Source organism: Pocillopora verrucosa, chromosome 3 (genome assembly GCF_036669915.1).
Source record: "Pocillopora verrucosa isolate sample1 chromosome 3, ASM3666991v2, whole genome shotgun sequence".
In the NCBI taxonomy this organism is placed as follows: domain Eukaryota; kingdom Metazoa; phylum Cnidaria; class Anthozoa; order Scleractinia; family Pocilloporidae; genus Pocillopora; species Pocillopora verrucosa.
The window spans coordinates 21,341,002-21,363,556 of NC_089314.1; the positions used below are offsets into that span (position 1 = coordinate 21,341,002).

Here is a 22,555-nt window from a genome sequence, read left to right on the forward strand (position 1 = left end):
GCATCCTCTAAGATTTGTCGTCGGGAGAAAATTCGGGAGATCTGTCCAAAAAAAGTATCAAACAAACGACCACCATGATCAAAGGGCCGTTCTGATTCCTCAAACAGTGTAAAAGTTCAAATTCATGGGATGAGTTCAACTGACGCGTGAATACCTGTATAGTATGTGGGTAGAACCTGTGCGCTCTTTCAAGTAACCTCTCAACAGACGATACTGCACTGAGATGTTTATGCCGTTTCGAGTTTCTTTTTGGAAGAATTCACACAAACCGTAATTAAATTGAAGTTCTCGCTGCTTACTAAACCGTCAGTGTGTTCTGTCACAAAGACTATAACTACAGCATGCAAGTCTTCTTGCCTCCGAATTAGAGTTCCCTAAATCTGTGCACGATAAATTGAAATTATGACCCATTTGGTTGAAAGAAACGAGACGAAATCTATCTGCTCTTTTTTTTTTTTCTTTTGGTTGTGTAATCGGTACACTTAGAATGAATAAAGCAATTTTCTTGGTTATATAACCCCACATGTTGCATTAGTCTCGTCTTCTAGCTCATGGTTGCACAACAATCGTAAATTAAGAACATGTGATTGGTCGATCTTTTAACCAATACGATTCGAGCTTGTCAATCGCCAGGCCTAAAAATATATTTAACTTTCAACTTAGTTAAATGACAGGATATAAGAGGAGATTAAAAAACTAATTTTAACGATTTCTTGAAATAAAGAATTTAAGTTACGAAGACAAAAGAGGGACGACGAAACAAAGACAAAAACTGCATTAGGGAAGGGAAATGTCTCTCGTTTTAATAAATCATTTTCTGATAAAAGCTGAAATCAAAACAAATGCTAAACAAATGGATTCTAAAAATAAGAAATAAGGTGGTTTTTTTAAAATTTTTGGTTTGTCCACAGCAGATAAGTTTCGAGTTTTCTTTACAAAGAGAGCTAACTGAAAAGAACTATTTCTGTAAGCACATCGAAAACCTTGAAAATTTGAGAAAGATTCTTCCTCAAAAGCCTCTGAATAAACTGCAAGAAAAATGTCGGGAAAAGATCACATCTTTAAATGTATTACGATCAACAGAAAACGCTTCTTTAATAAAACCGTTCTTTCGTAAGCGTAACGAAACAAATAACATTTTTGAGGGTGCAGTGTACTATTTCGATCAGGAAATTGCCAACCAAGAAAACAAATCATGAAAACCACAAAGCATTCACTTCATTTTGCGACGAAATAAAACTTAATCAGTCACGAGCTATTTGCAGAAAAAATTTGTTTTCGAATCTGGATAAACAAACTGATTCCTTTTGAACTTGACACTCTGTGGGGGACATTGACCAAAAGGGAGAAAAAAACCACACGACAGGAAGTCAGTGCATTAGTTACGGGATAATATTCTAAACGTAACCGACACCCGGCAGACTTTTTCAGTTTCGTGGGCAGGGGATCGGCAAACAACACAAAAAGGTATTGATTTTCTGAGCAGTTATAATTGTAATGTAATTTTGTGGTTTCAATTGTCGTATTAGCGATAAACGCGCAACAGGTGAAAACGACGAACAATAAGTCACGGTTATCAAACGCCAAGAACACGTGGCTTTTTCATGAGAGCGGGAACAGGATTAGGCCGGATACGGCAAAAAAATCCAAACACTTCAAACTCACCATAGTTGATGTTAATTATGGGTGTTTCAACCACATCTGCAAAAAATTGCCGCCCCATTTGATGGCGATAGGCAAGAATTTGAATGTTATTTGAAATACACTGCATAAAGAATAAGGTACAATTGCTAGATACAGCATGAAAAAAGTTTCTAACACCTAGGAAAGATAAGTTAAAATGTTTGACATCATTGTTTTTAAGAGTCGTTTTCCCGTGATTCATTCCCATCCACTCGAGAATACAGCTATTTCTTCAAAGTTGTTTGCTCAGGTTTGACACCTCTTACGTATAATCTGACATACAACCTCGTTTCAGGGGCCACGTGGCCTCGCAACGAGGCTGTTGAGGTTCGTTGATCGCGAGATGTTTTTCTCCAAGGTTACCAGAATGTTATTGGCAAACGAACAACGCCAAAGGTTGTGCACGGACAACGAACAACACATAACCTTTACATAACATACGGTTAGAAATGATTGATTTATTGCAATTGATAAGTTTCTTTCCTGTTGTTTCAGTAGGCAGCTCATCGTAAAAAATGTTTGACTCATTCCATTTTTGATAAATATCGCTTCGTCTGGAAATCATGTTTTGCAAACAGAGTTTTACTCTACGAATTTTCGCACAGTTTTAAGGAAAAACTCGTTGGGACACACAAAACTAAGTTCGGTAAGCTAGCTCTTGTGTACTAAACTTAATTTCTAATGGTAAATGAAGTATTATCATTACATAACCAACCAGAGTTAAAACTATATAGTTTATGGAGTCTGGGTATAAGCTAAATTTGGAAACAAGTGGTGCAAAACAAAAGGTCACTCCTTTAATCGATGAAGCTGTTTTGCAACGTATAAGAATTCTTCAAAAAGCTCTGGAAGAAAAGAAACAAAAATCTCTTACCTATTATCAAATACATGTATTTCCTTAAATCCTTCACTTACTGGTCAAAACAGACCTGTTATAGCTCAAAGAATAGATCTTGTTCCTGTTATCTTGAAAATACTTGTTCAAAAACTTAACATCACACAAAATAACAAACAAAGTATAAACTCATAGTAAATCTGTTTGTTTAAGAAAATTTAATAACTTCGAGTCAAAATAATGTCCCTTTTCTCTTCCGAGCTATTTTATATCGAGTATCGAATGTAAACAGGGATTGCTACTGTTTGTTTTAATTTGAAAACACGTGCAAAACGCAGAATTTAGAACAAAAGTGACTCGAATTCTCAAGATCCGGCTCCCGCACTTTAGGCAGGTTTCTTGCCGTTACCTCGAGATGTCTCTGGTTCTTGTGATATTTTCCGTCTTTCTAATTGGCCGTTGTAAATTAATTTGGTTTTGGTCTTTACGACACTCGATCGAAAAATACTCAAGCACCGGATAAAAGATTATATTTGTAAAAACTCACACTGGGACTATCTAGTTTTCTTTTTTTTCCCCTCCTGATTTGCTCTGAATTTGGTACTTAAAAAAAAAAACTTCTCGATATTTTTTAACTCTCTCCATTTTTATTGCTGTTTGTTAACAACACTGGCAACTTAACAAGGTGTCAATTTTCACCAAACAATTTATTTAACCCATTGCACCCTAACATCGGCATTCATATTCTCCAAACTGTTCTCTGTACATTTACTAAGGTAACGACAAGGAGAATTTGTCTCACAATCAAGAGTTTCTGTAATTGGTGATCATTCCCTCTATTCTGATAACATTTATGTGTGATTCAGTGGTGATATTGTGAGGAGAAATTAGATGCTAGTCATCCTTAGGGCTTCAAGGGTTAACAACAGCTTGCACACACATCCCAAACGCCTCGCTTGCGCAAGACACTTGAAATATTTTTAGCAGATTTTCTAGAGTATTTTCAACAATGACAGTAGGTGACCTTGGTCTTTATGCAAAATAAAGCGCGAAGGTGAAGTCAATAATTAATATCCACAAACTGTTTTGTCAAACAAAAAACCGCGGGAGGGCAGTAACACGTTTTCCCTATGGATTTAGGCGAACCAACAATAAAATATAAACTGAGGCTAATTTAACGCACTCCACACAACAATTAATGCTTGAGTTCTTGAGGTCACATGCTAGTAAAGCTTAACCCCACGAAAGAAAATAGCTAATGGCTATTTAATACGAATGAGTATCTAGTAAAAAAAAAAAACAAAACGAAAAAAAAAACCATCAACATTTTAAGTTGATGGCGGGTAAGCGCGTGAAAGTACATCATCAGTCAGGCGAGTAAAGGCGCGGAAAATTTTAGCAGTGGCACCACGCGGATTATTTCTACAAATTTTTATTATCCATCTTCAGTCTTCCTTCGAATCTCAAAAGTTGAAGATATAACTTCTTTGTGCGAAAAAAGAAAAAAAAAACCAATGGTGGATCAATTCTTCGGCAGTCTTTAGAAAAGTTGACGATAAATTACTGAAACAACGAAAACTAAACGGGATTAAAACTGCAAACATGAATTGAAATCATGCATTTGTCCAATGTGCGTTAAAAGCTCGCATTAGCTTCTTGACGATGACAAAACTAAAAAAGCATCCTACCTGCGAACATTGATTATAAATTAAACTATCCATCGAGTGTACATGCAGGCTTCAACAAACACGTAACGCTGTTTTAAATTTTGTGGTTCAAAGATGCTGTGTTTTTCTTTTCTATGCAACAAGCGTATAAAACACAAGCTACTTGTACCGCCTGAGAACAATGAGCGTCTTCTCTTGCAAAGTTATTTTTCACTGAATAATTTAGAAGTACCAGACAACTGTGTCAGCAGGACGTAAGAAACATTGGCTTCAGACAAATTGCATCGTTTGCGAGATAAAGAAACCTGTCGTGTTTGTTTTTTGGACAACTACCTCTAACATAAAACAAAATTATCGAAAGGAATTATAAAATCAATTGAATTGCTAAAAATCATGAAAAAATCACGGAAAGATTGAAACGAGTCCCTCGGTAAACGAACGTCTACAAAAGTTGGTTATAATTCAAAGTTGCGTTGTGTCAATATTTCAGTGAAAACATTAAGGCGCGGCGGAACACGTTTTAGAAAAATAAAAAAATAGACAACGCTTATTTGAAACCAATAGTTGGTGAAATACGAGCAAAAAATCTGCCTTAATAAGAGAGCCGATCCCCATACTCAGTTCTTCAAATGGACTCAAGTCCGTCTTCTTTCCAAACAAATAGGGAGGTTGATGCAACAATGCCGGTCATAAACTTTTAAGAAATATACCGCCCAAATACGTTTCAACGCGTAGACAGACCTATGCGTTGCACATGCATTTAAAACAGCTTATAAAATGCTATCACGTACCGTTTGAGACACATTTAGTCTACTGTTTCATTTTTAGTACGCAAACGCGCACGCACACACGCGAGTGCACGCACGCATAAACTCAGAGAGAACCATCACACGTTTGTGTCTCTATCTCCTCTACTTAAGGTTGTACACTGGAAACGCGTTAAAAAAGAGTTGGTCGAGCAAAAACAGATAGACGGACAGTTTTCATTACCTTTATTTTGCTGTTATCTTGTCATGATCACGGTTCGTCTTACGCCGGTCGCCGATCGCCCCTGCTTTGAATTTCATCTCGCTTTTAAATACTCGTTTCAAAGAAGACCATTGTTGAAAGTGATTTATAAGCCTTAACTCTCCTTAACCTTTTAATTTTTTCATTTTCTTCGTTCATTGTTCCTTGTGAAACTCCAATTCCTTTACAACATTACGTTTGTAAAATTTATCTGCAATTCCATACAAATGCTTACACTTTGTCATCATGAGCCTAAATGTAGCTTCTTAAGATCCACCGTGTATTTGCTTTGAGTGAGCCGTTCCGGACAACGTTTTTCATATCTGCGGAAATCTATGGTACGTACATGTGTACATTCTACGGGAGCACTCTTAGCAACCTGCGAAGCTGGCCAAATCGCTCCCTGACAAACTCTATGGCTCAGAAGGTTAATTGTTCCGTACGATCAGTCGGCTTTCATTTAAAAGTTGACCATGTAATGAATCAGCCCAGACCCCACACATTGTTTCCAAGCCATCTGACGAGTCACGTGCCGTTGATGTAAACGGAGGCGAGCTCGGCTGCACAGCCAACCACAGCTCCCAACACACTCCCCCAGAAAACTATCCAACTTAAATGTCGGTAGACCGCGTCTTCGACCAGCTACACGTGCACAGATAAGGAGAGTCACGTTAACATCAGGTGAATTCTTAAGTTAAAGAACGATTCACCATCACCCAACTTGTTAACGATAGTTGAACAAGTCGTACTCGTTGCAAAATAATGAGCATTTACGCTCGCTGGGGTTTATCTCCTTGTTTAAACGATTACGATTTCAAGCGATCAATTGCCTCTCGTCAAATTCTCTCATTACGCATCGTTCCACAGCTTAGATCGTTTCATCTGCTCAGATACTCAGCAACAACTTTCAAGGATTTACCAGAAAGAGCACTTGCTCTTTTTTGTGAAGATAACTATTGTACACCTTATAACTTTCTTCTCCCTAAAGAAACCTTTCGGGCTGGTTATTTAAACAAAGTTTAGCCGTTGTTTATCAAAACCGCGTTGTAATCCATCTGCAAGTAAGCCGAACCTATTATCTGAACGTTTAAGTTTGTGAACAGTGTCAAGAGGGCCGAAAGCTAATAGTGGAAAGACATTTATTTAAATAAACCAACCCTCTTATAGAGAATCCCTGACACCTTCTGCTTGCTTAAAAGCGCGGTTTGGTTTAGACTTCATGTAAATAACCAGGCCTTTCAGTTTCTCGCCTGAAAAATATCATTATTAACAATGATTTTTTTTTCACATAACCTAAGATTTTCTTTTTTCCTCTTTACTTTATTCTTCAAAGCCGAGGCCAGATAACGCTATTGCTAAACATTAGAAAGAGAACATAACAGTTGATCACTCAAGGATGTCACTTACCAGCTTGACTTGTTGTGCGGACAGTTCTTGCGTCCTTGTCGAAATCAAATCCACAATCTTTAGAAGGAAAAAAAAGAACAAAGACAAAAATGTCGCACTACTTGAAGAGAGTAAGCCATACTCTGACTGTCTGGAAATGCACGGTATGGGAGTGCAGTGGAACAGAAACGAGTGACGGAACCAGGACACCTTGCGCTGCACCAAGCCTAGTGCCAAGGCCCCATGGAATAGTGTCAAATACTTTTAAAAAGTTAAATATCACAAATGGGTATCTTCTATTACGCATTATCTAAAAGAATGCATACCTGTTCTCTGAGGTGATCCGCATTTAACAGATCAACTGATTCAATTGATGAGAGTAACTACAAAACATTACAAAAACAAACAAAACAAAACATGAACATCAGCCATTCAACATAATCTCTATTCACAGTTCGCATGATGGTGAATTTCATATGATGCACGTACAGGTTCAATTCCTGTTGACGACTTTCTTCGACCCTTTGATCCCTAAGAGTGACTAGCATCTAATTTCTCCTTATAACATCACCCCTGAATCGAACATCACAGTCATGAGAATGAAGGACATGATCACCAAAGATACTCTCCACTAAACAAATTCTCCTCATCAGCACCTTAGGAAATGTAAAGCGAACAGTATGGAGAATATGCATACTGATGTTTGGGTGTAAAGGGTTGAGATGCAAATGAAGAATTAAATAATGAAGGATAATAGGAGTACTGCCCTTTTTCCTTACCAATGGCACGATGTGTGTTTTATACTTCATCAACTGAGGTTTTACAAGGGGCGCCAGTTTGGCTTTGGTGACACCAAGCATACGAAGTTTGAGACCTACAATTAAAAATCAGACAACATGCCACAAAGTCATTAACCTTCACTTTACAGAGGAAGGGGCTACCATACTGGTCTGTAACCAAACAATGAGCACTTGGGGGTTACCTGTGATATTTAATCATTGCAATTTGCCCTTTCGGAATTTTATGATTTGGGCATGTGTTAGACACAATTAAGCCCTTGCATGGGAAGGTGTGGGCATTGATAATGCATAAAAAAGCACATTAATGACTAAGTTCATGTTTGACTGGCAGACTGAATGACTACATGAATGAACTAAGAAGTAAATGTAAAAACAAACAAACAACAAATTGAACTATTAAATGAACAGTGTGCATGTAGGAATGTAGGTATAGATGGATGGATGGATTGATAAATGAATCAAAGGGCAAAGAAAAGAATTTTAAAAAATTAACCAATGTACAGGCTATTGAACAAAACATGAATTCATCAGACATAGTGCATGATGCTTGATAAAACTTATGATATTGGACACTGTTAATCCAATAACAATACAATCCCAGATCCACACCCTTCCATCAGCTGCACCCTGAGGTTGTGCTTGTTTGCCTTACCTTCAACTCTTTAAATGAAAATAGTCAACTAATTTATTCCTAACCAGATGGGATTATTGTCACCCAAAGCAGTCAGAATTCAATCCACTAACCAACAAATCCATATGCTGCCAAATGAAGCAGTAAATGTACCTGCTGAATGGACCAATCAACTTACCTTCTGGTGTTCCCATCAAAACCTCCAACTGTTCATGAATCACATCTTCTGCAATTCTGGAATTGAGAAGTTTCTCAAGCTGATAGTCTGTTTGAAAAAGCATATACATGTATAAAATAAGATTCAAGAAAAATTTAGCAGCTAAACTTTCCAAGGCATGACTTAGCTAGACTTGCACTAAAAGCATCAAAATTAACTACTTTTGGTTCACAGTACTATTCCTAAGCAGAGAAGAAACTCCAATATTGTTACTGTTGCATTGTTTCACTAATTTTGCTAAGTTCTAAAAAAGTGGAAATCTCCATAGTAACCAAGAAAAAGAACAACTTAAAAAGGCAAAGATATATCTAAACTGTCATAAAATGTATCATCATTTACCTATCTGTTCTGCTGTCAGATATGTTCTCTTTTTGTCATTAATGTAATTTCTAACTTGTGAAGGACTGAAAAATGCCTCAAGAATAAAATTGGCCATCAGTTTCCTAGCAGTTACAAAATTCTTAATGATGGCTCCACTGTGGAAAAAACAAGAAGACTTCAAATGAAAATTATAACAACTGTAACTTACTAATAATAGGCTGAGTTCATTGACTTAATGTAAAACTGAATACAAGTCAAATGAAAGTATAAATGTTGCTTGGCTATGAAACATTGGAATAACCTCTTCAAAGTCACTGACCCCCTTAGAGTGAGTAGTTTCCTTTTTTTCAAAGAATCCAAAGCTTACATATCAAAACCAATTTGAGAAGTAACGATTAAGTTTTGTGTTCCAGGAAAAATCTTATACTTTAACAATTGATTGCAGCCTAATAAGAAACAAGAATGCTACAGAACAAAGGGTAAAGATGAACTTTCCCCCTCAGAAGGCAACAGCAAGGGTCACATGCCTAAAAAACAATCCTGGAATCCTGTTGAATATCAGTTTAATTCCGAGCCAGTTGGTTACTCCACCTAAAGCAACAGAGCAAAATACATCATTTGATGTAAGTTCATTGTTAATGCTTGAACCCTTTAATCCCAAAGAGTCACTAACATCTAATTTCTTCTTACAAAATCACCCTTCAATCAAACATTGAGGTCATGAGAATAAAGGAAATGATCACCAACTAAAGAAACTCTTGATTGTTGAAGAAAATTCTCCTTGTCAGAGCCCTATGAAATGTCTAAAAAGTGGTAAGGAGAATATGCATACTGATGTTAAGGAGTAAAGGGTTAAGAAAAAATCAATGAAGAACTTAGTTCCTACAATAACAGAGCATGTAATAGGTTCTTGCCAATGGTCAAATATCTAGTTTGGAAGGCAAAATTCAAGATGAACTTGGATTAAAAAAAAGGGACAGATTTTTTTTTAATTTGTGTCATGATCTCTACTCCTCTTGCTACAACATTAAAAATTCCTTCTGTTAGTAAATCATTGCTCTGGACAATATCAATTATAATAAAGCAGTCCTAAAAATGGTGGCTGAGAAAAAGGTAGGTAAGGAAATATAAGAATACACTGGAATAGATATCATCATACCAGTGAATCCAAAGAGCCCTGCTGCCATCAACACTTCACAAGCCGTCTTAATTACTGAGAAGAAAAATTTAATCATTCGTAGATACCAATTAATGCTTAATCCATTTGTAAATTAATCAATAATGATGTATTATCACTTATAACTCATCATCTATAAATCAATAAAACACTGCCAATGCTGTTCCATTACTTTAGGTTATTATATTTCTCAGACAAGTAATTTATTTTATTATAAGTTTGTATCTGAATAAGCTTGCAGCTCTTGCACATATTATTAAAATATATAACTGGTTGATTGAATGAAGAATACATGCTTGGCCACTACAGACACAAAAATGATGGGCTTTGAGCAATCTTAGCATGTATTGTATTTCCTCGTCATCAGCACATAACCTGTATTGATTCTTCTACAGTGGCAATAGAAACAAGTTTTCCTTGTATCTCCACTATTTGAGAAAGTAAGGTAGGAGGGGAGGGCTTGTTAAGGAGGGGCACTTGTTTGATTTCATGGCCCAAGGGGTGGGTGCCTACCCAGGGGAGTAGCTTTATTAAAGAATGGGCTCTCATTCAAGGAATTACAGTAATCTAAAAGCTGGCCAAGACAGACAGTGAAGAAAAACATTCACATGTATGAAAAAGCTTATGCAACCTCTATTCTAAGTATAGATTTTCTTAATGCAATGACTAATTATAGGCAACTAAAATATCTCACTTGCCTTTTTGTTCATTTTTTTGTTTAAAAACTGTGTCCAGAATTACACCAGTGATGAAGAGGAAGAAGGTAACAACAATACTGACACAGCCAATAGTTATGTTTGGTAAACTTCTCTGATATGTCTTTGGAATACAAGCAGGTTAAGATTAAAAGTAGAAAAAAGAAAATAAAAATAATATCTGAATGCAGCATGAGCTTGTAAAGTAAAACACCACCATAGGTGTCCAAACTGGAGATTTTCACTAAGTGCTTATGCTTTCCATAAAATATTAGATTAACAAGTTGGATTCCATTCAAAATAGCATTCTGCATTTAATTGTGCTACTGTGATATATCAGAAAGAGCACTTTAAATTCTCAGAACGTGACACTTCTGCTAACCATCAATTCTGAAACTTCATAAAATATCAACAGGCCAAGTTACAACGAGTTCCATTTTCTTATTAGGATTGGGATAAATAACTTCCATGTTGGCCTAGTTTTCAAAATAACCAAAAGCAAAAATGTCTTTGATAAAAATAAAATATTTATCTGAAAAAGAGAAAAACATACAACTTCTGGTGACAAGTGTGAGGGTACACTGGCAGATATGCGCAAACTATCAGCGTGCTGACTGTACAATGATTCTGAGTGAAAGGATGACACATCACTCATAGCTTGTCCATCTCGTTCCACAGAGAGACCTAGATTTTCAAATTCTGTAACCCTGCTGCTTGCTTGAGAGCTCTTAGAGTGTCTGCTTCTACCATCTGATAGTAACTCAAGGGTTGCATTTCTGTAACAAGACAATGTTATCACTTAACTTTACTTTCTATAACACTTCAGGTTAATCCTTTACACTGTAACATCAGTATGCACTTTCTCCATACTGTTCTCTATACATTCCCTATGGTCCTGACAAAGAGAATTTCTTTAACAATCAAGAGCGTCTTTAGTTGGTGATCATTTCTCTTATTCTCAAGACCTCAATGTTTGTTTTAGGGGTGATACTGAAAGCGGAAAATGGTTAGTAATCACTCTTGGGGGTTAAAGATAATTTCAGCTGAAAAATGGTCGAATATTTCCACTCCCTTTCCTTTCATTGGCACCTTGCTTAAGACAATGTTGAAGGTAATGTGGGACTCCATTGGTTTAACTTTACTGCACCATGTGATCTGTCCAAAAAAACTGCCCCATCCTCTCAGCCAGTCAGATTCAAAACTTAAACCAACTGCCACTTGGTCCCTTGCACTTTCCTACACCTCAAACAGTTTGCTTTGTTTATACTTTGATATCTGATGGACTCCCTGTGATCTTTTACTTTTCTCTGATTGGCTGTTCTAGTTAATTTGGCTTTGGTTTTTCTTAACTCAGTCTAGATGTGTTTTATAAGGAGAGCAAGTAATGCAAACTAAGAAATCATCTTTCTGAATTTCCCTCCAGGAACTGTGCCTGATGCACAGAATAGGAGCAACAATTTGTATCCGGTTGCCTATCATTCGTGGTAGCTTGTATAGTAGGGGTATATTTTATAATAAGGGGTCCTAATATTGAAAGACAAAAAAACAACAACAACAATTGAAGGGGAACAATGGTCCATTTTACAGTTGTATGCTTTATTGCCAAACCTTTGAACAGGAGTGCGGCTAGGGGTGACCTTGCTATGATACAGACGTAGCTGTGTTTCAAATGTAAATTACTTTGTTCTCATGCTAACAAGATACTGTTCTCTATCACAACAAGGTCACCTTCAGCCTCACTCCAAATCAAAGGCTTGGAAACTAGGTGCAAAACTGTAAAATGGCCTATTATTGGAGAGGTAGCGTTCATTAACTAGGGAGGAGGATGCTAAATCAAGTAATCACGGTATTATTGATAACTTTTTGTCACCATGACTGACAAGTTGTTCAAAAGTGTGGATAAAACTGACCACTAAACAATTCGATGCGCCTAAGCAAATTAGTATGAAAACTGAAAGTAGACCTATCATTCGATCGAGAGCTCGAAAATTTAACATATCATCGGGGAACAAAATGAGAAATAGAATGCTCTCACCGTGCATGATTGCGTTTTTTGTTCGCTTCCGGCCAAGTCGCCATCGTCAACGCTATAGAAACTGTTTTCCATGACTGGCGTATTTAGTTGTCGACGCCATGTTGGATACCGAGATAAGGAGGGACTGGATGCTACATATCGAACCTCCAAAAAACCGAGGGTGTAGTGCTGGGGATTCTTACCATATGGCGGTCAACGCTTGGTTACGAATTTTCCTTTACGGTCTCCACGGGTTTTTCGATGAAATAGTCTTCACATCGTTGTTTAATTTTGTCGAATCGAACTTCCGTGACTGGAAATTCCGTGGGCACTCTTCCTTATGGTCATTTTTCCAGTATGGATTTGGAAGCTTTGTGGTTGAACAAATGTATTTGACTTGGAAGGACAAGTGGTACTTGCCGATGCCTTTTCGAGGTGTTCTGTACGTCATTTGGGTGTATCTGTGGGAGTTCAGTTGGGGTGTAGTGCTTAGACATTTTAATGCCTGTCCTTGGGATTACAGTAATCGACAATGGAATGTTTACGGCTTGATAACTTTGCAGTATTTTCCGGTGTGGTATGTTGCAAGTTTGTATCAAGAATTATTGTCGGGATATCTACTAACGCTTTCCAAAGATCCGAAAGACACAGATCGGAAAGATTTTTGATGCACTGGAAATTAACAAGAAGCCGTAAGAAATTCGAGTCGATCAAAGGTGGGAAAATGAGGAGAATCAAGAAAAGGGGTCAAATGTTCTTATCATGTCACACGCAGACTCCTTCGGGAATGTCACGCAACGCCCAAAGACGTGAAGACTAAGTTGTGATTTAACCCTTTTAAAAACCCCAGGAGTGACCAACATCTAGTTTCTCCTTACAGTAATACTGATCAATCATTATTTATGATCATGAGAAATGATTGCCAGCCAAAGAACCTTTGATTGTTTGGCAAATTCTCCTTGTCAGTAAGGGATTATAGAGAATATGGATAATGGTGTTTGAGTATAAAGGATAAATAAGTTCTCTGAAGTAGAATTTCTTTGGTGGATAAGTTTATGCCAGAAAGGGGTACATTTTTCAGGCTTGTGGTATCTTAAAGGCCTAAGGGTAGATACAACAAGTTAAAATGTATTGTTATACATGTAGATTAAACTTACCATAAAAACTCTGATTGGTTGAGAGCTTATGGTCAGTATACAATAACATGCACAGTTGACATGATAACCCAATATCTACAGCATATATAATGGTAATAGGACGGTGTGGAGTCCAATTCAGTCTGTAATTGTACAAGTGATTAGCAAAATCGGACGACCTGTAAGCGGGAGTCTAATTTGTTAATCACAAGTATGATTACAGTCAGAATTGGATGACAAACTTTGAGAAAGAAACTAGACATTGGGTATACATTTTCTTAAAAAAAAAAAAACAGCAACAGTTAACTTGGCGAAATGCAAGAAACAGCATGTGCACATGATGCATTCTGTCCACTCACACAAGCATGACATGTCAACTGTCCCTTTAACTGTCCTATTACACAGTTCAATTACATGCATGATGCTTACACAGTCCTATTAGTGCTCAAATCAGGCTGGTGATAACCAATTACATTCTAGAATTTTGTTATAGTTTTGAATAGTTGTGTTAGCATGTAGAGTTCAAAGCCTGACTAGTTTCCAAGCCCTTTATCTGTGTAGTGTTCTGGAAGTGTAAAGTATTCTTTTGCAGATTGTATGAAATGTATAACAAAACAATTATTGAATTTGGTTTTCATGTGATATCATGAATTATCAAAACTCATATCTGTGTTATGTGCCTCAGTCTTTGGCTTTGGGATATAACTCAGACCTTGCTATTGTCTATTCATGATGTCATACTAAACCTCATCCTATAATTTTGCATTGACAAATGTGAGAAAATGTTGGCACTAAATGGTCACTGTGCTGGGTAGAGTGAGGTCTCTTGGAGATAAGAAATTTCTCGTCCAATTTGTAACACTGCAAGGCCATGGAAGATCCTCTGTTTATTTATTTCAGGTGAGAGTGCCATGTGTTTAATTATGAATGGTCAGCCAGCAACTAATGGTATCTCCTGTCTCTGGCTGGTGTTTGAGTGAGACATCATAGGTGCAAGAAGATATATCCTGGATGCACAAACTTGCCTGCAAAGAGTTAAGTGGTAAGCATTCTGGGAAGGCTTCTAGCAAACTGATAAAGACAACGTAGAGTCCTCTGAACCACTCCTCTTGTGAAAGAGAGACTACCAAAGAACAATTCTTCTGCATGTAATTCAGTTCTAGCCTGACCTAAGCTTTTCTTCCTGAGGAAACATTCTTAAACATAATTGTACTATTTGGATGGTCTAAATCTCCTTAATGGACAGGAAAGTGGTTTCATTACTTACAGGCCTCAAGAAGGTTTATTTAAGAGAAGAATCTTTGTGCTTTTTGCTTATGGCACATTAATTACAGCCCAGTGGACCTACTAGGCTTCACTGTTATGTGTCACTGATTCCATGTTGCATGGCAAAATTGAGTTTATTATTTTTTTGCAAAATGGTTGAGGAAAATGTTGTTTACAGTGACATCACCTATGTGTCTGTCCTCCAATAAATCATAGGTAAGAACCAATCAAAAAACGTGTATAATTCAGCTTTTTGTTATAATAAAACATACTGACTTTGGCTATGATCTATTTTAGTGGGGTGCATATAGTTGGGTAGCAAGAGGAATGGGACTTTATAGGAGCATGAAGTCTATGATTTTTTTTCTCTTTTTCGGGGGGGGGGGGGGAGGGGGAGGGGAGGCATATAATATGGTAGCCTGTGGGATGGGCAAGTTTGTAGAGGCTTAAAGACCCAGACATAATTGTTTTTTCCCTCTTATAAACTTTCCCACCGATTTGTCTAGAGGCCAAGCAAGCTTATAAAGTAACTCATTTCTAATTCATAAAACAATAAGACAGAGATAACCAATTACTAATTTATTCAATATGCCATATCTGTCCACCTAAAGAGTATCCAGTATTGTTACTTGTAAAAAACCCTAGAAATGATGTCACTGCTTGTGGAGAGAAAATTTCAGTCACTAGTGATTAATAAACTTTTTGGCACCTTAAGCAATGATGCTTGCACATATGAGCATTCCCCACATGGTATAAACGATATCCTATGCCATCTATTTGTTCCTATGTCAAAGCACTGCACATCACCCAGGTCTTCTTTCAGGTATACTTCTTCATCGTCAACAACAACACCCTCTCCTCCAAACACATACACAGTGTCTCCGATACTCACAATACCACTTCCTGCTCGAGGAAGTCTAAGACTTGGTATCAGGCTCCATTGACTTGTGCTTGAGTCAAATACTTCACATGAGGGTTCTATAACCCCCAATACATTGTCAGCATACCCTCCAAACACAAACACTTTTGTGCCAACTGCCACAGCAGCAGCTGACCTTCGGACATTAGACATGCTTGCAATCTCAGTCCATTGGTCAGTTGATGGATTGTAACACTCTGCACTGTTTAGACAATTCACACCATTGTGACCAGCAATGACATAAATATGTTCTTGTAGTGCAACTGCACAGTGTCCAGCACGAGAAGTTTCCATTGATTCTCCTTGTCTCCACTTGTTAAAAACTGGATTGAATATTTCAACATCTCGCCATGAATACTCTCCACCAATTACATAAAGCTCCTCATTAAGCGATGTAACTGTACAGCCTTTTCTGCGCAACGTGGTGTCAAGTGTGCTCCACTCATTTTCTTTTGGGTTAAAGCAACACACCGGGGTTGATTCGCTTCCACCCATCACGTATAACACTCCGCCACAAACTGCAGCACCATGATGAACACGTGGTATAGGTATATTGGGCAAGGACACCCAGGTGTTAGAAGCAGGCACAAAGCAGTCACAAGTTTCCTCTGGGAAATCATCTTCTGAACCAGTGAGGATGACTACATTTTCATAACCACTTAAAGACAAGCGAGATCTTTGTGAAGTATCTTGAGAACAAGCTGGGAATACAACAAGATCCAAAGCATCGACAACTAACCTTGTACAAGTTAGGTTCTTCCTGATCAACTCTTCATGGAGGATCTTTCGCATGGTGTACTTGGACATTGAAAACCATCTTACACACTGCAACAGTTCCAGGAGTAAACATTCCCTGGATGGTAGATCATGTTTCAACCAGGCCATCACTGCTTCATACACTTCCTCTTCTTCTGCCACGTTTATCTCGTCCATGCAAATCAGTTCCTTAACTTTCTCTAAATTCAGCTTTCTAAAGTCTTCCGATTGTGTCACCCTTACAAAATGTTTGACTTTGTAGGTAACTGCCGCTTGCTTTAGCGTTTCACAGTTATACCGAGAAGCAAATGATTCTAAGGCCATGCAATTGGTGGCATTTAATGTGCTTTCGAGGAAAAAAGCAGCTTTCGCTTTCAAACTTGGCATGATCAAATAGTCGGCGGCCATCACTAAGTCTTGCGCGTTAGCAAAGGTAGTGCTAACCTCCTCACCAGTGTAAATAAACCAAAGAACATCACCGAATGTGGATGATTTGATCTCCCGTAACTCAACAAGACCGCTTTTTCTTTCTCTCAGAGGACTAGTAAACATACCTCGGAAGTAAGAGCTTGCCGCAGAAAGAACACATCTATGGGCCGGAAAATCCTGGCCTTGAACTCGAATGGTCGCATCACAAAGAGTATTTGTTTCTCTGAGCTCGTTGAGTTTGTGGAGCAACTCATCTTTATAGCCATCGAAAGTTCTATCCTCAGCTTCTTTTAACGCGAACGTTGCCATGTTAATCAAATCACAAAGTGTAAAGGTAGCCTAAGTGTAGCCGTACCCTCCCCCGAAAGGTGAAACGGAAGGGAGGGTTACCCAATTAAAAGCCATTATATATTTTCTTGCAAAAGAGTGACTTCATAAAACACGATTGGTGTCAAGTTTTTGTAGCATTTCCCTCGCTTCCGTTTCAACTTGGCGGGGGAGGGTACGGCTACATCTGGGCTATGCACAAGCACAACGGCAGTAGATATGTCATGTATGAGGAAACAAAGTATAGTATGGTGACAATTTTCCAACGCACACTCACTAGCTCATTGCGTGTATTTCAACCTCGTTCCCACGGTCCTCTCTCTTACTCCCTCGAGAAAGGAAGGAAGAATGAGGATCCTGGGATCGAGCTTGGAAATAACCATGAAGCTGGTGCACAATAATACTGCAAATGAAGATGGTGAGTTATAAGCCTGGTGAAAGATGATATTAGTGAATGACAGCAGTATACTTGAAGAAAATGAACTTCAAGTGCTCCAACTAGGAGTCAAACCCACAACCTCCCATTGGTACTAAAGATGTGTACCACTTTCTAAAACCTCTTGCAAATGAGCTTCTAATTGCTCAGTGGTAGAGTGCCAGAAATGTTGATTGGAAGGTCATTGGTTTGACTCTTATTGGGGACTCATTTGAAACAATCAGCAAAAGGTGGTAGAGTGTGATGAGACTAACTTTATTGACTGGTGGATAAGTCATGAGATCAGCCTGATTATTCCATAAACATGCATAAAATTATAAAAGAAAGGTTTAGGGCATGTAAAAACAAAGAGAACACTTAGCAGAAGTGCTTGTCATGCACATAGTATAAAGCCTGCAAGAAAGCTGAGGAATGACACAACTCACACTAAAAATCTTTAAGCTTTAGAAACAGATGGCTTGGTGAAAGTTATTTTCATAAATACATTATTAATTCCCTGGAAATGCATCTAATGAGTGGTGAAATGGGCAGATCCATGGTTTATGAAAATGTATTATTCCAGTGATGAGAATTGAAGTCAGTTGCAAACACATGGTGTAGTCATACAATTTAAAATAATGGAAAATTATCATTTGTAGTGTATGGTGTCGTTCTGTGTCCAAAATATGAGTGAGACATGAAGAAAACTCTACAGAGATTTATTTACTTACAATATATGTAAACTGGGCCATATGGCCAAACAATACCCTGCGACACATGTATTACATGAATGCCAGACTGAAAAGCATGACAGCATGACTTCATACTCCACATCATTTGACCTCTCCAATTGTAAAAAAAATTGTAGTTTTTGTCTTGTGACATCTCTCTCATGCAACTATCAACTCCCAATTTTCCTTCATCTCTTGCCACCATAGAGAGGAAAAGATAATGAATAAGTCTCAACTGCAGGTTGTAATTACCTAAGACAGAAACTTCAAATTAGGGCAACACCCATTGCCATTAATGATAAACTCTATGTCAGGAATGGCAGCTGATAGTTTTTGTATGCAGCTAGCACAGGATTTGAACTTCTTGTACTGAGAAGACTTGGACCAAAATTGCTTTTCACTGTAGCTATAAAGATGGAAGAAATTCTAGAAAGACAAGTGAAACTTAAATGTCATAGCAAGACTTTTGAAGCAAGAAACAATCCTTAACCTGATAGAACAGTTGCATTATTCATGGAAAGTTAGATCACATAGTGCTGTTTAACATTTGGCAATGGTTGCTTTCATTTATGATTACCTCACACCTTGTGAGTTTTAACCTGATTCATATCGTTAAAATTCTACACAGATTGAAGCTCCATATATCTGCTGAAATGGTGTTAGAAAATCAGTAGTCTTTCTTTATGGCAACAAGGAGTGAGAGTTTGCGAGAAGAGACAGCCTAAGTTAGGTTGCCAAAAGTGGCTTAGCAGAAGAGCTTTGTCAGAGAGAGCTAGGGTTTGATGTTACTCTTCTCTTGTCCAGGAGATTGCATAACATACAAAAATAATCCAACATCTCCAAACCCTAGTTACACATCTCTCTAGCAAAAAGACAATTATGCCAACTTATTAATTATGCTAAATTATGCTAACAAAAACATTGATTGTCACATAAGTATGGTATGTTAATTTTAAATTCTTTTAGTAGAATAAAGCAGCCCCAAACTATCAGATTTGTACAACTCTAATGCTCAGTGTAATTCTTGAGTAAAGTCATTTCTTCTATTGTTTTTTTTTAATTTTTTAAAAAGACAAGTTTACAGTTTCTTTCTATTTCACATATAGTTGGCTACAAAACCTCAGCAACTGCCCCATACTTGAGTGGAGAGATACCCTTGGTGATTAGGAATTATAGTGAAACTAAGAAAATCATGAACACCAGAACTATTCGTGGAATTATACTGCGTTTCAAGGAAGAAGCCTATCATATGTCATAAATCTTAACTGTTCTTGGTTACTAAGTTTATGGTTTCTAGGTTTGCTTGCATTTCCTAGCCTTTATTATGATTAGTCACTGAACACATGACTATCAAAGTGTTCACAGTTCTCCATCTTTTTCAGAATTAGATAAGATAACCTCCTTTAGCACTTTGAGCAATGATGCTTGCAGAAATGAGTTCTCTCCATTCGGTATAAGCAATATCTCATGCCATTCATTTTTTCCTATCTCACAACATAGCACTTCCTTCCTACGCTTTCTCTCATCCTCCCCTCCAAACAAATAAACTGTGTCTCTAATACTCACAATACCACTTGCAGCACGAGAAATACTAAGACTGGGCACCACGCTCCACTGATTAGCTCCTGGGTCAAATATTTCACAAGAAGGTTCAATGGTCATTCTTGTCATGTCACCAAATCCTCCCACAACAAAAAGGTTTCTTCCAACTGCCACAGCAGCAGCACACCTTCGCACTTTAGACATACCTGAGATCTCAGTCCACTGGTCAGTTAATGGATTGTAACAATCAGTACTGCTTAGACAAACCTCACCATTGTGACCAGCAATGACATAAATATGTTCTTGTAGTACAACTGCACTGTGTCCAGCACGAGAAGTTTTCATTGATCCTCCTTGTCTCCATTTATTAAAAACTGGATCATAAATTTGTACATCATGCCATGAACCCTCTCCACCTATTACATACAGCTCTTCATTAAAAGATGTAACCGTAGAGCCTTTTCTATCCATTTTCAGGTCAAGAGTGCTCCACTTAAATTGGTTTGGATTAAAACAACATACTGAGGTTTTTTCCTTTTCACCCATCACATACAATTGTCCACCACACACAGCAGCACTCCGAGGAGAACATGGAGGCATTGCAGGGAGAGATAACCATTTTGAGCAAGAAAGTACAAGACACTGACTGTAATCATTGGGGCCATATATATCTTCTCCACCAGTGAGGATCACAACTTGTTCATATTTTGCTAAACAAATGCGGGGATTAAGAGATGTGTCTTGGAAATATTCTGGAAATAGAGACAAATCTAGTGCAGTTATCACTTCTTTCATGCAAATTGGGTCCTTACTGATTAACTCCTCGTCCAAAATCTTTCGCAGTCTGTACTTGGATATTGAAGACAGTCTGACAAATTTCAGAAGATCCATAAGTAAAGTTTCCCTGGATGGCAGATCATGTTTCACCCAAGCCATTACTGCTTCATAAACCGATTCTTCCTTAGCCACGTTTATCTCATCCATGCAAATCAGTTCTTTAACTTTTTCCACATCAAGCAATCTGAAATCTTCGGATCTCACGACATCTACGAAATATTCCATCTTGTACGCAACTGCAGCTTTTTTTAGTGATTCGCAGTTGTACCGAGAAGCAAACGATTCGAAAGCCAGGCAATTAGAAGCATTCAATGTTCCTTCGAGGAAAAGGGTTGCTCTCGTTTTTAAACTTGGAATGATCAAATAGTCTGCGGTCATCACCAGATCTTTTGCGTTGGAAGAGTCGATTCGCGCTCTACCAGTATAAATATACCGAAGAACATCACTCAGTGTCGAAGATTTGATATCCTGTAACTCTACAAGATTACTTTCCTTTTCTTTCAAGTCATTTGAAAACATGCCCCGGAAGTATGGGCTGGCAGCTGATAAAACACATTTGTGAGCAGGGAAGTCCTGTCCTTGGGCTCGAATTATCGTATCACAGAGAATATTCGTTTCTCTGAACTCATGGAGTTTTTGGAGCAACTCGTCTTTAAAATCATCGTAAGTTTCCTCCCCTGCCTCTTCCGCCGTAGCAGTCGCCATGGCGGTCGCCATCACTTCTCAAGGAGGTGCACGTGTGCATTAGGTATGTCATGTAAGGGAAAACGATTTGTAACTTACACCATATCACTCAATCATAGTAGGTTACTTGATTCTTTGCTCATCTTGGGCGAGCAATGTGTGGGTATGAAAAAAAAGGTGATAGCGTGACCTACTGTGTGACGTATAGAGCAGTCTTACAGCAGCCGCCGCACAACTATTTAAAAGTCAACAATTTTGGATACTCTTTCTATTCTGTTCAGGCAGGAGTGAAGTTCATCTTTTTGCGATCATTAAATACATGTATACAGAGCTCAGTGAAAGGTTTGGAGCCCGCCATAAAGAAAGGTAGAGTGAGACTAGGGAGAAACGCTCGTCACGCAAGCCTTGTCATGGCAAGTGAGCACATACCACACGCACTACCGCGCGATTCGTACTCGACAATCAACCATTTGCCTGGAAAGGCAATATTATAGCATGGTGAAGTTGTGACTTGTATGGCATTCTTATAAATACATTCTTGTCCTGTGGTGAACTTCTGCTAATGACCGATGTGAAGAAATCCATCCGCCACCATTTAACCCTTTAACTCCCAGATCAAATTTAAAATTCTCCATACAGTTAGTTCATTTAGTATTGGATCAACCAATTATCCTCAACTGATATTTTTCTTTATTCTCATCACTTATCTGGTTGATACTGTACTGATATTGTAAGGAAAAATTCTGTCTTGGTCACTCAAGGGAGTTAAAGGGTTAAAATCTCTGTACCGTGATAAGAACTTCAATATCGATCTCGAAAATAGGGTAGCATTGAAATTGAAAAGAACGTCAAAACTCCTAAAATTAATATTTTTGTAGAAAGCTGGTTTCCAACCCAAGATATTATATTTATCATATCAACTTATGATCAGGTTTTGATCGTCTGAGTTTTGGAGTACACCTTATAAACGAATGCCGGAAGTAAAATGATTAATTAAGTTTCGATAACCTGAATGGAAGTCACTGATAATCAGCGCCAAATTAATTGAAGTTTTTAGAATGGTATTTCTTATTTTGACT

The 22,555-nt window shown here is 37.9% G+C and overlaps 3 protein-coding genes across 4 annotated transcripts; all 3 read right to left on the bottom strand.

Moving 5' to 3' along the window:
• Positions 1-5,160: 5,160 nt before the first annotated feature.
• LOC131797741 (uncharacterized) lies at positions 5,161-12,648 on the bottom strand. 2 transcript variants are annotated; one of them, XM_059115418.2, is made up of 11 exons: positions 12,456-12,648; positions 10,974-11,196; positions 10,424-10,544; positions 9,708-9,761; positions 9,076-9,139; positions 8,567-8,703; positions 8,189-8,275; positions 7,359-7,453; positions 6,906-6,962; positions 6,601-6,657; positions 5,161-5,835 (listed from the first exon to the last, which is right to left on the bottom strand). In XM_059115418.2, exons 1-11 carry the CDS (start codon positions 12,497-12,499, stop codon positions 5,719-5,721), a joined length of 1,056 nt encoding a protein of 351 aa, XP_058971401.2. In that variant the 5' UTR covers positions 12,500-12,648; the 3' UTR covers positions 5,161-5,718. The 2 variants fall into 2 exon arrangements, with proteins under 2 accessions (XP_058971401.2, XP_058971403.2); XM_059115420.2 differs by lacking the exon at positions 5,161-5,835 and adding an exon at positions 5,850-6,443.
• A 2,752-nt stretch (positions 12,649-15,400) lies between these two features.
• LOC131797690 (kelch-like protein 12) lies at positions 15,401-17,471 on the bottom strand. The gene has a single exon (XM_059115353.2). It carries the CDS (start codon positions 17,247-17,249, stop codon positions 15,513-15,515), a length of 1,737 nt encoding a protein of 578 aa, XP_058971336.2. The 5' UTR covers positions 17,250-17,471; the 3' UTR covers positions 15,401-15,512.
• A 376-nt stretch (positions 17,472-17,847) lies between these two features.
• LOC131797697 (kelch-like protein 5) lies at positions 17,848-21,703 on the bottom strand. The gene has a single exon (XM_066163041.1). It carries the CDS (start codon positions 21,507-21,509, stop codon positions 19,773-19,775), a length of 1,737 nt encoding a protein of 578 aa, XP_066019138.1. The 5' UTR covers positions 21,510-21,703; the 3' UTR covers positions 17,848-19,772.
• Between the last annotated feature and the right edge of the window lie 852 nt (positions 21,704-22,555).

Coding starts and splice junctions, on each gene's coding strand:
- LOC131797741 (XM_059115418.2), bottom strand. CDS start 12,499: ATGGCGACTTGGCCGGAAGCGAACAAAAAACGCAATCATGCACG. Junction 8,704..9,075: donor ATTCCAGGATTGTTTTTTAG/GCATGTGACCCT, acceptor TTTTTTCCACAG/TGGAGCCATCATTAAGAATT. Junction 8,276..8,566: donor TCTGACAGCAGAACAGATAG/GTAAATGATGAT, acceptor TTTTTCAAACAG/ACTATCAGCTTGAGAAACTT.
- LOC131797690 (XM_059115353.2), bottom strand. CDS start 17,249: ATGGCAACGTTCGCGTTAAAAGAAGCTGAGGATAGAACTTTCGATGGC.
- LOC131797697 (XM_066163041.1), bottom strand. CDS start 21,509: ATGGCGACCGCCATGGCGACTGCTACGGCGGAAGAGGCAGGGGAGGAA.